The 14,947-nt window shown below is 42.3% G+C and overlaps 1 protein-coding gene across 1 annotated transcript in view; it reads right to left on the bottom strand.

Moving 5' to 3' along the window:
* Window positions 1–347: 347 nt before the first annotated feature.
* RHOJ (ras homolog family member J) overlaps window positions 348–14,947 on the bottom strand; it is an 83,327-nt gene continuing 68,727 nt past the window's right edge. The window contains exons 3-5 of the mRNA XM_007095215.3: window positions 13,395–13,559; window positions 10,981–11,076; window positions 348–1,352 (exon numbers count right to left, since the gene is read on the bottom strand). Coding sequence (XP_007095277.1) covers window positions 1,206–1,352; window positions 10,981–11,076; window positions 13,395–13,559 — 408 coding nt within the window. The 3' untranslated portion in view covers window positions 348–1,205. The remainder of the gene's footprint in view (window positions 1,353–10,980; window positions 11,077–13,394; window positions 13,560–14,947) is intronic.

The following is a 14,947-nucleotide window of genomic DNA, read 5'->3' as shown; positions in this document are numbered from 1 at the left end:
TTAGTACCAGCTGTACTTGGAAAATGTCGTTTAAATAGAACCGGGAGCGTGCATGGGGTAAGCTGAGAAGCACTTTGGGTTGATGCAAGTGAAAAAATTGAGGCACTTTGCTTAACCTTTGGAGACTTTTAAGCATTTGCTTTTTCATGCCCTGTGGCCAGGTCTTTCTTTTAGATCAGGTTATCATTGGGCATGGGAGTAAGTGTGAATTCAAGGGAGGAAACAGGTCTGCCATGGGGAAGGGAGGGAGCAGGAAAGTTCACTTTGCTGAATAAAGAATATTTTAAAAGATTTTTAAAAGGTCTGTATATTCCCCCCCGGTCAGTTTGATTGAAAAGCAGAGAAACTACTTTCTTAAACACAGTTCATTTGTAGCTTGCCACAATATAAATATGGAAAAAAAATAACGCTACCCATCAGCAAAAGCATTTCCAGGGTGAATCTTTGGCAAAAATGTGGACCCACAACAATTCAACCGGGTTCAAAAATCTTGGCTTTGTAAATTTCCAAAAGTTTAAACATTTTCTTGTTTTCTTCTTACAGTCAGGCAGGCATTCAGAGGTACATATTGGTTCTAATAGCTTTGGTAGAAACAGGCTGAATATGGAAATGCATATAAAATACATTGTCTTTAGGCTAACTTGGTATGGATTTGTAAGGCCTGAGTAAATTGGTATATTAGTAAATTTCTTAGAACAATACAAATAAATGCAAGACACAAAGGGGGAACAACAGATTCAGGAGGAAGGGTTAGTATGGTATTCCCGTGTTTTGTAGAAGACACCGGGTAAGGCCACTAATATAGGAACCAAGTTCCTTTTTTTTTTTTTTTTTTTTTTTTTTGGTGATGATTTTCCATCAGCTTCACGTTCATGGGTGGGGGTGGGAGGGATGCAAAATGCAACATGGTCTTTGCCTTTGTTTTCAGCATGGTCAGCAGCGGCACTGGCTGAAATCCGGGCTCCGCATTCTCCGATTTGGAGATTTGGATGCTTCTGGCTGGTAGAGAGGACAGGCAGGTGGCTGACGAGTGTGCTGCTGTGCTCCTGGAGGGCCGGGGCGGGGGGGGGGGTGCTGTGTGTGTTCCTGGCGTGCAAGGGCAAGCCTTCGTGCTTGCGAAGGGACTTCCTCTCTGGTCGTGCCCTCCTTCGTGGTTTGAGCTTGGTCTCACCCTTGGATGCGGGTGGGGCAGGTCCCCAGCAGCCTCAGAGAACTGAACAGCAGCTGTGACACTCGCAGCAGCGTTTCTTCTTTTTCTTGGGGTGGAAAATGGTGAGGATTGCTTCATCAAAAACTGCTTTGAGACCTTTCTGAGTTAGGGCCGAGCACTCCAGGTAGCACTGCGCTCCGATCTTAAACACAAAAAGAGAGAAACGCGTGAGGGGGAAAGGAGAGAGAACAGCAGAGTGGTTTCAGCCCCCTGCCCTGCCAAGTGCTACCGCTCCTGGTCCCACAGACGGCCGGGGGTTGGGTTGGATTTTTCTTTTTTTCTCTTTTACATTTCCATTTGCATCGGCTATTCTAATTTTTGTATTTTTTACTTTCTGGTATTAGCAATAAATGGCCATGGATTGCCTTTGGTAAGCAGCAAGTTCTGAAAGTGATCCGTAACCACTCATCCTGAATGTAAGAATACGACAAATGTACAAATTGAGAGAGGATTCAAAGCCAGTGATATGGTTTAAATATACTTTGTGAACAACAGGGCTACATGATGTTGTTTTTAGCACCCTTTCGTATGCATGCAGAATGTGTAAATCTGGTACAAGTGAAATGTATCTCCTTCTGTATGTGAGAAGGCAGTGTCAGCTTGGTTGGTAAAGCACATAGGAAGAGTGGGGGATGAGGTTTGCTAGGTCATTCTCCAATAACACGCACTGCCGATGAGGTCTCTCTCAGCAAAGTAATATCCAATTGATATTATTATTATTTGGTTTTAACATACTCATTTTTAAAATTTTTATTTATTTTTGAGAGAGACAGACAGAACACAAGCCGGGGAGGGCCAGACAGAGAGGGGAACACAGAATCCGAAGCAGGCTCCAGGCTCTGAGCTGTGAGCACAGAGTCTGACACGTGGCTCGAACCCACAAACCATGAGATCACGACCTAAGCTGAAGTCGGACGCTCAACCGACTGAGCCACCCAGGAGCCCCAGGTTTAACATACTTTAAAGGCATACTTTAAGGAGCTGAAAAACCCAAAACATGTACAAATAAAAATCATAAAATACATTTACTGACAAAGACACCCTCCTAGTTGGTATACATTCTATGTGTATTTAAGTGATTAAATATTTTGTTCTTGCTTAGGGCTTTATTTCGAAGCTGTTGATGATTTCATACTGTGGTGTATTTGGCAATCACAAAATCTCTTTGAGAAATATAGAAATTCAGTCCAGAACTATAGCTTCTTATTTAAAAAATAGCAAGCCAGAGGGAGGCCTGCTTGGCTCGGTTGGTTAAATGTCCAACTCCTGATATCGGCTCAGGTCGTGATCTCCCCAGATGGGGCTCCGTGCTGAGTGCGGAGAACTGCTTGGGATTCTCTCTCTCCCTCTTCCTCTCTGCCCCTCTCCTGCCTGCTCTCTCTGTCTCTCAAAATAAATAAATAAACTTAAAAAAAAAGAGAGAAAAACTGAAGAATTAAAGCAGATGCGGAAGAGGATAGTCGGATGATGGTGAGCCCCTGGAAACCATAGCAGATACGTGACTAAATCAGGATAGCAAAATTACATGCCTATTCCAGTAGCTTATGTTAATAAGGAAGGCAGGGCTGGTGCCAGACCATAGGGAGAGGTAAGGAATGCAGTGAGCTGTGAAGCACACACCCCCTCTAGAGCTGGCAGTCTTACTCAGTTTTAGACCACTGTTGCCACGGTTCACTCACTGGTGCCCATCTTTGTATTTTTCAAGATGAGATGGACTTTTGAAAAAAAATTCTTTTTAGTCTTTATTTTTGAGATAGAGAGACAGAGTGCGAGCAGGGGAAGGGCAGAGAGGGGAGGGAGACACAGAATCCGAAGCAGGCTCCAGGCTCTGAGCTGTCAGCACAGAGCCCGACGTGGGGCTTGAACCGACGAAAGTGAGTTCGTGACCTGAGTCGAAGTTGCATGCTTAACCGACGGAACCACCCAGGTGCCCCAAGATGAGTTGGACTTTTGGATTTTTGGTTAATAATTACCAACTTAAAAAAATGCTCTGTGGGCCAACCAAGGCAGGAATGTGGGATTTCTTTGTCAGCGACCAGTCATCTTGCAACTTGTGGAATAAAGGAATTTGTGGTTTAGCTTAGGATAGAGTGGGAACAGCCCCAGAAGGTAAAATGAACTGTTTAAGGGCACCCAGCCAGAAAGTGGAAGAACTGGACTAGAATCTGGGTCTCTTGGTGTGTGTTCTTTTCTTTGTTCCGCGATGATCATCCTTATCCCTCAACTCTGCAGGAAGTTGCTCAAGTCGACGATTAGCCCACATACATGAAAACCACGCATGAAGTAAAGTTTTTCTGGCTGTGTCCGGATATAATGCACTTTTTTCCCCCTATAAAGAATAGATACTGTATGAGCTAAAGGAAAATACCCAAAGAAAAGATGTTGGCTATTCAAAACCTATTTTGTGGGTTCATTTTAAGGTTTGCCCTTTGGATTAAAGAATGGCTTTTGGAATCATTAAAACCAGTTGGATGCAAAAGAGGGACGAAAAGTAGAGAACATTTTCTTAATAATGTCATGAAATATCTGTTACATTTTGGGATTGTGGCCAGTGCTTGATATGAACATGTGAAATGCACCTCACTCTAGTGAAGATGTCAACTGAATGGCTGCTTGCAACGTGCTAGTCCTTCTCTGTCATCCTGAAAAAATATACAGAGCGTGCTGTGGGGCCGTTCTACCTGGAATACCTCCCTGCTAAGATCACGAGCCTCATTTGATCCTGGAAATCATGGGAGACCTGGGCTCAGCTCACACATGGGGTTCTGGGCCCTCTGATCCTGCAAGATGGGCAGGGGCATTCGATCCCCCTCCTTCACCTCCCAGAGTGCAGCTGACAGCATGGCAGGGCTTGTCTTTTGAAGGTGGAGGAAGAGCCCACACTTGTCTGTCCTAGTTCAGATATTTCGGAAGATAGTGAAACAGTAGATCAAGACATTATTGGGTAGCCGTGTTAATACAACATGGTTTTGGACTGATAGTCCCAGGAAAAGTAGCAAACAGGGTGTGATTTGGGAAGAATGTGTGAGAAACAGAACTCAAGTTAAGAGGTGAGTGTTTCGTGGGGCGCCTGGGTGGCTCAGTAGGTTAAGCGTCCGACTCTTGGTTTCAGTTCAGGTCATGATCTCATAGTTTCGTGGGTTTGAGCCCCATGTCCGGTTCCGCGGTGGCAGCACAGAGTTTGCTTGGGATTCTCTCTCCTCTCTCTCTGCTCCTCCCCGGCTCACGGTGTCTCTCTCTCTCAAATAAATGAATAAACTTAAAGAAAAAAGAGGTGAGTATTTTGTTAACCATGTATCAGTGGTCTGAGGGTCAGAGAGAAGAATTCGCAGAAGAAGGTACAGCCATGTTAGAGAAATGGCTAAAAAGAAACCACCTCATTTATGACCTCAACAATGTGAAATGCAAAACTGTCCCAAAGAAGCATGACTTTCCTTACAGTTTCATCTACCCCTTGGAACAAAGTGACCTACACAGCCAAATATTTAGAACAATCTGTAAGAACGCAGGATTTGTGGATCCTTGTTTAGATCCACATGTTATCTGTGATGTGCTTTGCCAAAACGATTTATTTTCCAGAAAAAAAATAGAGATTGAGGAACGTAAACTGAGAGAACACTTTCCTAATAGCTTTATAATAGCTCAAATTTATCATCCAAAGGCTGGGAAATTTATCAGACGTGCACAGAACATACAAGAGTCCGACAAGAAGAAATTAAACAAACCAACAGACAAACAAAACCCACGGTGACCAATCAAGTGAAAGAAAACCAACTACTTCTTCCAGGTTGTCTTTGTGGAGGTGGGACATGTTACACAGTAAGATAGAGCATACCCTGAAAGAGTAAAGACCATGAAGTCTTCCTGGCTGTAGACGCACCTGAGAGGCACACAAATTTAACAACAATTAGAGTTTCCTGAGCAAACCTCAGGTGTCACTGGGTCACTAAATCGTTGTAAGAACTTTGCAAGGTAGGTCTGTCACCTCGTTTGCAGTTCAGAAAAGTGATGCTAGAGATGATAAGTTACTTCCATAAGGTCATGCAACTAAAGAAGTGTTAGAGGTTTGAATCGGTCTGTCCCCTGAGCCAGAGTCTTAACACTCTGTGGGGATGACGCTAGCAAAAAAAAAAGAAATGTGTCCGAAAGAGTAAAACTAATGAACAAACAGAGACGTTGTTTTGGATGCAGTGAAGGTGGTAAGAGAGGAAAGAAAGAAAAAGTAAGCCATTTCCTCTAAATGGAGAGGGGAGCAAATACTAATGGAATATACACAGTAAGGTGGTATCTAAAGAACCAGCTAATAACAGAGAAGTTCTCTATTTCTTACTTAAGAATTAGGAGAGGTACAGGCAACACGAAAGCCAAGAAAAAAAAAAAGGAACCTAGTGACTTGTGAGAGAAATTTTATCGTAACAAGTTGCTGAAAGAGGCAAAATGTTTCTAGGCTGGATGGATTTGCAGCTGATTTTTTTAAAAGACTATAAGGCAGAGATTGCCAACTCAAGGGTGGATAGATAATGTAGTCCACTGCTTCAGTGAAGGTTAGTATGGAGGGGTGGGGATTGTGAAAAACTGAAGGATACATCCCTTGTCTGAAAGACTGTTTAAACGTTGCAGTTGATGAGGAAATGCTAGCCTTGTGTTGCCAGAGCTTTTGGGGTGTGTGTGTGTGTGTGTGTGTGTGTTTAAGAAGTCAGAAATGTGTATCTTTATGTAAAGTGTCCATTGTTCAGTGTTGCCCTCTAAATCACATTAAAAACACACATGTGTGGGAATGCAAGCTGGTGCAGCCACTCTGGAAAACAGTATGGAGGTTCCTCGAAAAACTAAAAATAGAACTACCCTATGACCCAGCAATTGCACTACTAGGTATTTACCCAAGGGATACAGGTATGCTGTTTCTAAGGGGCACATACACCCCAATGTTTATAGCAGCACTATCGACAATAGCCAAAGTTTGGAAAGAGCTCGAATGTCCATCGATGGATGAATGGGTAAAGAAGATGGGGTATATATACACAATGGAGTATTACTCGGCAATCAAAAAGAATGAGATTTTGCCATTTGCAACTACGTGGATGGAACTGGAGGGTATTATGCTAAGCGAAATTAGTCAGAGAAAGACAAAAATCATATGACTTCACTCATAGGAGGACTTTAAGAGACAAAACAGATGAACATAAGGGAAGGAAAACAAAAATAATCTAAAAACAGGGAGGGGGACAAAACAGAAGAGACTCATAAATACGGAGAACAAACTGAGGGTTACGGGAGGGGTTGTGGGAGGCGGGATGGGCTAAATGGGTAAGGGGCATTAAGGAATCTACTCCTGAAATCATTGTTGCACTAGATGCTAACTAATTTGGATATAAATTAAAAATAAAATAAAAAATAAAATAAAAAAAAACTACACATGTGGACTGATTAAAGCATTTGTGGGTGACATTTGGTTCATCACTTGCCAATGTAGTCCCTATGCTTTTTAAAAAAAAGTTTATTTATTTATATTGAGAGAGAGAGAGACAGAGCGAGAGAGTGAGCATGGGAGGGACAGAGAGACAGGGAGAGAGAGAATCCGAAGCAGGCTCCATGCTTCCAGTGCAGAGTCTAAGGCGGGGCTTGATCCCATGAACAGTGAGATCATGACCTGAGCTGAAATCAAGAGTTGGATGCTTAACTGACTGAGCCACCCAGGTGCCCCTGTACTCCCTATGCTTTAAAGGACGCCTTTTGCAGGTACTAATTTCTCTATTTGGAAGTTTTTCCTCCCTCATCCCTAAGTTTGTCCCCCTGATAAACTTGCCTTTATCCCTCATACTTGGCTCAGATGTCAATTGCTTCAAGAAATTGTCTCTGAGTCCTCCTTCCCCGAATGTGTCCATCACTCCCCGCTCTCTACTACCTCAGTACTAAAAGTATTCATTCAGATGATGTGCCGTTGTCTGCAGTCACCCTCTTCTTCTGGCCTATGGGCCCCTTGAGGCAAGGAGCTGTCTCTCCTTCATTTCTGTGACCCAGAGCCCAGTTGTGGAGTGACCGCGTTTCAAAGACCGTGAGAGAAGGAAGAAACGGCCAGCACACAAAACAAGGAGGGTAACGGTGACTTTTGCAGTCTGTAGGCAGGAATGCAAGACTCCAGTTGATTAAGACGACTGAACATTGGGGCACCTGGGTGGCTCAGTCGGTTAAGCTTCTGACTTCAGCTCAGGCCATGATCTCACAGTTTGTGAGTTCAAGCCTCACATCGGGCTCTGTGCTGACAGCTTGGAGCCTGGAAACTGCTTCAGATTCTGTGTCTCCCTTTCTCTCTGACCCTCCCCAACTCATGCTCTGTTTGTCTCTGTCTGTAAAGTACATAGACTTTTTTAAAGATGACTAAACATTGATTCCAGGATTTCTACAGTGATTTGGCTGCTTTAAAAAATTTTTTTTAATGTTTATTTATTTATTTTTTATTTATTTTTAATGTTTATTTATTTTTGAGAGAGAGAGAGAGAGACAAAGACAGAGACAGAGTATGAGCGGGGGGAGGGGCAGAGAGAGAGGGAGACACAGGATCTGAAGCAGGCTCCAGGCTCAGCACAGAGCCTGACACGGGGCTCGAACTCACTGACCGCAAGATCATGACCTGAACCAGAGTCGGATGCTTAACCGGCTGAGCCATCCAGGCACCCCAGCAATTTTGCCGCTTTAAACCCACTGGTGCATACATGTTACAAAGCCAGCAGGAAACGGGTACCAAGACAAAGAGTGAGGAAGGTGCGGGGTGAAGAAGATAGCAGAAGAAGTCGAAAAAGAGGCCAAAGGCTGAAAAAAGGGAAAATGGCAAAGCGTTTTATCAAGACATACCTTAGGAAGTCTGAACTTAGAAAATCATGGTCAGGTTGAATCAGATGGAATTGGGAAAGCGAATGCCCAGTGAATTATAATCTTAGAGCTCAAGTGCAGCAGGGTGGCTGGCGCATGTGAGGTGTTCAGTGAGTTATTGACAAGTGCGGCCAGCAGTAGTGTGGACATGCGCCCATGAGGAAGCTGGCTGGGGATGAACAAATGCAATAATGACAAGGAGAGGGAGGACAAAACAAGTAGAGGCGTAACGATGAATATTTATTACCATTGGATGCAAAAATATTTATGTAAATGTGGTAGACTTTTGACAAGTGTAAAGAATGGTAACTATGTATGGTATGAAAGTGGCCTTTGAAAATAAAATGCCCTTTGCGGCCAAAGAGAGATGACAGAAGAAAAATGCTCTGGAAATGGAAAGGTACTGACCCAAAGGAGTTGAATATGAAAAACCTGAACTTGCAAAGCACTTGAACTATGGGGAGAAGATGCACATTAAAGTACAGGGCTTCAGTGTATAGAAAAGAAGCCCCAAGACTCCAGGTTTCTTTACAGACTACAGGAGGGGAGCAGAGGAACATGTTGGTTAAAGCAGCGTCATACCCCAGGTCTGCTGCTTTCTAGCGGTGTGACCTCAGCCTCTCTGAGCCTCAGTTTCCTCTAGGAAAGTGGAAATAATAATAGACACACCTCGGGGGGTTGCTGTGAGAATTAATTAAGACATGGCATGTGAAGCGCTTGGCAGAAAGCCTGGCACACTGCAAACGCTCCGTAAATGCTAGCTGTTATTATAAACTACTTGACAGGAAAGTCAGGGAGCAGAGAGACTTAAAGCATCTCTATAATTACATGAATTGTGATGAAACAAGTTAAACTCTTGCTTGGATTTCTTCTAAATTGGGTTTCATAAGCTAAACACGATTCTCTCCGTATCCGAGAGCAGTTGCTAGGAGAAACTGGCAAAAGGCAATAAAGTGGTGAACTCAGCCATTGTTCCTAAAATAAGTACGAGACGAGATGGGAGGCTTTGGACTGACTTCTTTTCAGAGGGAAAAACAATTTCCTAAATGAGAAGTCAGGCTAGGACACGGACAACATGATGGTGGAGATAGGACGGAAGCAGGGGAAGCGGAAACCAAGTTCATGCAGAAAGCTGGTGCGGAGCCTCTGGGACCTGCTCGTGAAAAACGGATAGCTGGGAATCACATACGATTGCTTTCGTGGCTTGATGTTTATGTACCTTTAGTGAGACAAGTGAGGCTGAATGTTTGAGGAATAGGTAGAAGAACCTCCAGACATGTACCCATTTTACAGAAGGCAAGATAAATGGTTGGAGGAGACAGTTTACATCATGGTCAGGTACACAGCGGTGACATCCACAGATCTGGATTAGAGTTGCTTGTGTCATTATCAGCTGTGTGAATCCAACATTTTCATCTCCCTAAGACTCTGTTTCCTTGCCTGTACGATGAGACAAACACTATCTGCTTCAGCGGGTTACCATGAGGCTGAAATGAGACAGAGCGCCTGTAAAGGGCTTAGTATCCCAAGAACTCAATGAATGGCTCATACTAGTAGTTGTAAAATGACATTCACAGAAGTAGGAAGTGTTGTCTCAAGTACTTGTGAAATATACTCATGTATTGTGTCCATATAAACATAATTCTACTTAGTTCATTTCTATTCGAGTGTATCCCTTAGTTTCGGTGCCTATAAGAAAATTTCCAGAAGAGAAACACACACATTTTTATTTATGAAGAATTTGTACATAATATTTTTCTTGGCCAGTTTAAAAGGGTGACTCCTATTCTGCCCAGGGCACGCAGTTTTGCAGGGTTAGTTACTTTAGGAAGTAAAAGAGGGGCGCCTGGGTGGCTCAGTCGGGTAAGAGTCTGACTTCGGCTCAGGTCATGATCTCACAGTTTGTGAATCGAGCCTGATGCTGGGCTCTGGGCTCACAGTGTGGAGCCTGCTTTGGATTCTTGCCATCTCCTCTCTCTCTATCCCTCCCCTGCTTGCACTTTTGCTCTCTCTCAGAAACAAATAAAAGAAACAAACAAAAAATAATACTGGTTTTAAAAAAAAAGAAAGTAGCAGCAATTTCTGAAACTTCTAGTCTGGGTCTATGGGTTTGTGACTCTATCAATAAGGAAGTGACTCAGGTTATGGAAATACGATTTAAAAGCCTCCTTTTGCATAAAACACCTCCTCTAGTGTCCATTTTAGTGTCTGTTTTTGCACACATCTTGGTGGTCATTGGGAGACAAAGATTTGGTCTAAAAAATTTCCCCATCAAAATCACCATTCGTGTTAAGCTCTCAAGAATGCAGAAAGGTCTGTGATGACAGTTTCAGCCGTGAGTTAGTTGCTATTATCTGTCCTTAGCCACTTGGATTCTCCAACTAGTTATCTTCTTTCTGGTCCACGTGAGTGCTCTAGATGCTGTTTGTGAGATAATCCGGCCGCTCTAAGTGGCTATTCATTATATGGTGAGAAATATTCAACAAATATAACCCTGCCAGATGCTAATCTAAGTTTTCCCCAAGAAAATCACTAAATACCTTTTATGGGGTCATTTAAATAAATTACATTGATAATAAGTAGTGAGATGAGTCCCTTTATTCACACTAAATACAGAACTGGATATTCTAAATGTTGCTAAATCAAATGACAAGTGCTTCAGCAGTTGAAATTCACCAAGTTTTTTCCTAAAAGAAAAACAGACAATGGTGGCTGGGAAGACGCCAACCAAATGGTCCCTTCCAGTGTCACTAGAACAGAGGGGACAGTATGAAGCAGACAGAGGATCCTTGAACACACTGCACTTTAAAGCAAAAGTCCACGTAGCTCACTCATTCCAAACCATGCACCAAATTCTTCCGTCAGCATATATTTCAAATTAAATCCAAATCTGACTGTACCGCTTTCGCAAGCTTCACACCGTGCTCGTAAGTGAGAGGTTTCTCTTTCATATACAGCAAACGGGCCAAGGTTTTGGGGTCATCGCGGAGATCAATCTGGCAAAACAAACAAACAAACAAACAAAAACAAAAGAAAACACCCACGCATGATAAGCTTACTTATTTTTTCAGGCTAAGTAGATATTTTAAACCGTGATATGGTAGAGATTCTCCCCACCACCACTTTACATCTATGAAGTTGCCGACTGACTTTTCTTTAAGGAGGTGCATACATACACATGCCCATATTACATCGAAAAAATAAAGGGATTTCTTTGTAAATGTCAACATCAGGTTTTCCATGTGCTTTCTTCTCCAAAAGCAATTCCCTCGGGGGCTAGACTCACTCTAATAATTCTGTGGTTGTTTCAGGCGTTTTTGAAATTTCCTACTTATTTTTAGATCCCACTTACAGGATATTACAATGATTGATCAGTCTTATTACCTTGCAGTGATGCCTCATTTGATCCCAAATTATATTACTCATTTCTTAATAGTCTATTTCCTGGCTCTGAATACATCTTTGTCTTCACCCTCACGGGGATAAAGATTTGTCTCCTATGAGGATATTTTAAGGAATGTTGATGCAGACTTGGAAGGCATATCCTAAAGAGGAATTTCCAAAGGTCTACCTAAGGAATGAGCATTAATCTTTTCAAAGGTAGAACTACTTTGAAAATAGCCTGTATGTTGGGATTAGTTTTCATAATTTAATTAAATATTTTAGTTGCTTTACAATCTCACTGTGTTGGGGTGTCGGGTGGCTCGGTTGGCTAAGCATGTGACTTTGGCTCAGGTTGTGATCTCACGGTTTCTGAGTTCGAGCCCCACCTCGGGCTCTGCACTGACAGTGTGGAACCTGTTTGGGATTCTCTCTCTGCTCCTCCCCCACTCCCTCCCTGTCTCTCTCTCTCAAAATAAATAAACAAACTTAAAAAGATCTCAATGTGTATGTGAACCTATGCACACATGAACGGGTGTAAATGTGACTTTTAAAGAAAAACCGAAATATTTATACATTAGAGTACCATTTATAAGCACATTGCTCTGCTTTAGCGATCTGTGGGTTTTTTCTTTTTGGTCTATTTATTTATTTAAAAAAAATTTTTTTTAATTTATTTTGAGAGAGAGTACATGCTCGTGGGGAAGGGGTAGAGAGGGGCAGAGAGAGAATCCCCATCAGGCTCTGTGCTGTCAGCACAGAGCCCAGTGTGGGGCTCGATCTGACCACGACCTGAGCCAAAACCAAGAGTTGGATGCCAAACCGACTGAGCCACCCTCGTGCCCTTCTTTTTTGGTCTTGATTGTCCAATGTAGTGCCACCAATTACAAAAGAGGCGCAAATCGCACAGAGAGATTTATGTCCTGTCACATATTTTGGCAGTAGGGATCTGGGCTCTGTCAATATGGTCAAACATTATCATCTGGAATTAGGGTAAAAGCCTGCTTTTAAACAATTCTCTTTCGGAGTAGGAGCATTAACTATACTCTGATTTTTGGATGTGTTAATCTTCTGTCCATATTTTCTCTAGGAAATGCTTTTACTATTTTTAAAAATTTCTCTTTTCAGTCAGAATATAAAAGGAGAAATAGAAAACAGGAACATATGAAACAGATAATAATAAAACCCTTCCATATTATTACATTTCTGTGTCTTTGGATAGTAATTTAGCAAAGAACAAAATCCTTTCAAAATTGTAAGAAGTAGGAACAATCTTGAACACATTTGTGCAATTGGCTTACTGTTGGTAATTCAAATTATAGAACTTTATTAGCTTTCAAAACATTTTAAGGCCCTTTACAGCCACAGGTTTGTTTATCTAATACATCTGTTTTTAACTTCTTTCCTAAGATCCAAAAGACCAAGAGGTTTAAAGGGAACAGAGAAGAGTGAATTTCTGTCTTTCTCCAGTGGTGTTATGGAGCTCCTGGAGTAATGTGCCCATTTGGACTTTTGGGGTCACTTTGACATCCATACCTATTCTGTGACTTTCAAACAATTGTAGATTTCAGATATAAAAAAAAAAAAGACTAGGTAATTAGCGCGATCGACGTCCGCACCTCGTTCCTCTGGCTCAGGACTGGAGAAGGGTGTCTACTTCAAAAAGTACTTTGTTACTTAAAAATAAAGAGCAGAGGGATTAATTTTTAAAGATCACATCAAAACCTCCTTTCCGTGTAAATAGCTCTATTGTTCTTTCGACCACGAGCTAAATAATCATGCAGATCTTAGGCACGGCTACTTCTGGGGTTGATACATGAGACACACTCTTCCCTAGTGTTGGTGAAATAGGCTGTTCAAGAGAAGCCTGGTCTTTCCTTTTTCGCTGCCCTCCTGCCCTGCCCACCACACCTTGCCACCACCCGCCTCTAACCTGGGTCCCTATGAGGACGTAAGGCACGTGAGGCATGCAGTCCTTCAGCTCCGGGACCCATTCCTCCTGGACGTTGTGGTAAGAGGCAGGATTTACGACAGAGAAGCAGATCAAAAACACATCTGTGTTGGGGTAGGAGAGCGGCCTCAGCTGGTTGTAGTCCTCCTGCAGGTAGAGCAAAGAGTTTGTACAGACTCGGGAAGGCGGGCCCTACGTGCTTGAGTGTTCTGGGCAAGACTCCACCACAGCTCCCTGTGACCTGCTCCTGCTCCCACTCTGGGATCTGGTGGTTCCCTATAGACATTGCTAGAAATAAAGGAGCCATCAGTCAGAAAAACACCTTTTGCTGTGTATAGAGATTATAAATCTCTATACACCCTCCACCCCACACACACACAGTTTTAAAATTAAAATTTATTTATTTATTTTGTGTGAGAGAGAATGCACACGCTCATGTGCGTGTGCACCAGCGGGGGATGAGAGAAGGATAGAGAGAGAGAAGGAGAGAAGAGCGAGAAGGAGAGAGAGAATCCCAAGCAGGCTCCATGCTGTCAGGACAGAGCCTGACACAGGCTCAAACTCACAAACTGTGAGATCATGACCTGAGCCAAATCAAGAGTTAGATGCTTAACTGACTGAGCCACTCAGGTGCCCCGTAAATATCTTCCATTAAGAAAAACTTAGGAAGCAATTTTTTAAGGAGCTTTAGTGAGATAATTTACATACTATAAAGTTCACCCATTTAATGTGTATAATTCAATAAGGATTATTACAGTTCCCCGTTGCCTTGTGCTGTATTGAATGGAGTTGTGTTGTATTGAATGTGGATTTAAATTAGTGCGCAATCGGCTAAGGCACAGCAGTTCTCTTCTTACACAATTTTTAAAAATTCCATGCAAATTTAATTTAGAATAAGCTAGCTGTAAATGTAAAGCAAAGAGTTGCTGCCAAATCAGATGGCACAATTTTGTAGAAATATATTGGGTGAGGGTTGAGAGTTCAGAATTCGGGGTTTCCTGTGAAGTCTACCTAGAGGCCATAGCGTGGCCTAAATAATAAAATACCAGATTGATTCTTCTTTCCCCAGGTTTCAAACCAGAATATGTTCTGGTTGGACAGTTCTGGCTTGCGTAGGTTGTTTATGTATATGCTGTCAGAGCAGAAGAAGATAAAGTAAAACATTGGAACATCTCACCTTTGGGAAAGTGTCAGCAAGTAACTTTCACCGTATGTGAAATGTTCTAGGAGGTTCCGAGGTAAATCCGCTATTTCAATATAATGTTTATATTTTTGTAGAATTTAGTAACACATAAGCCAAAAGTAATTTTATGTGTGTGTATACTTGATATTACATAAGTATACACTATGTATACATACATATCTGCACACACCACAATATGACATACTTGTCATACACACCATGGATCGTTCATATATACATGCACACTACGTACATACATAGGGCAACCAAATCTGTATGTTCACACTTACCACATACACATAGGCATGTGCAACATAGCGATTCATTTACTAGGGTCCTGACTCCTCTTCTT

Source organism: Panthera tigris, chromosome B3 (assembly GCF_018350195.1).
Source record: "Panthera tigris isolate Pti1 chromosome B3, P.tigris_Pti1_mat1.1, whole genome shotgun sequence".
Taxonomy (NCBI): Eukaryota; Metazoa; Chordata; class Mammalia; order Carnivora; family Felidae; genus Panthera; species Panthera tigris.
The sequence above is the reverse complement of the archived record's forward strand: the minus strand, read 5'-3'. Positions and strand labels throughout refer to the sequence as shown.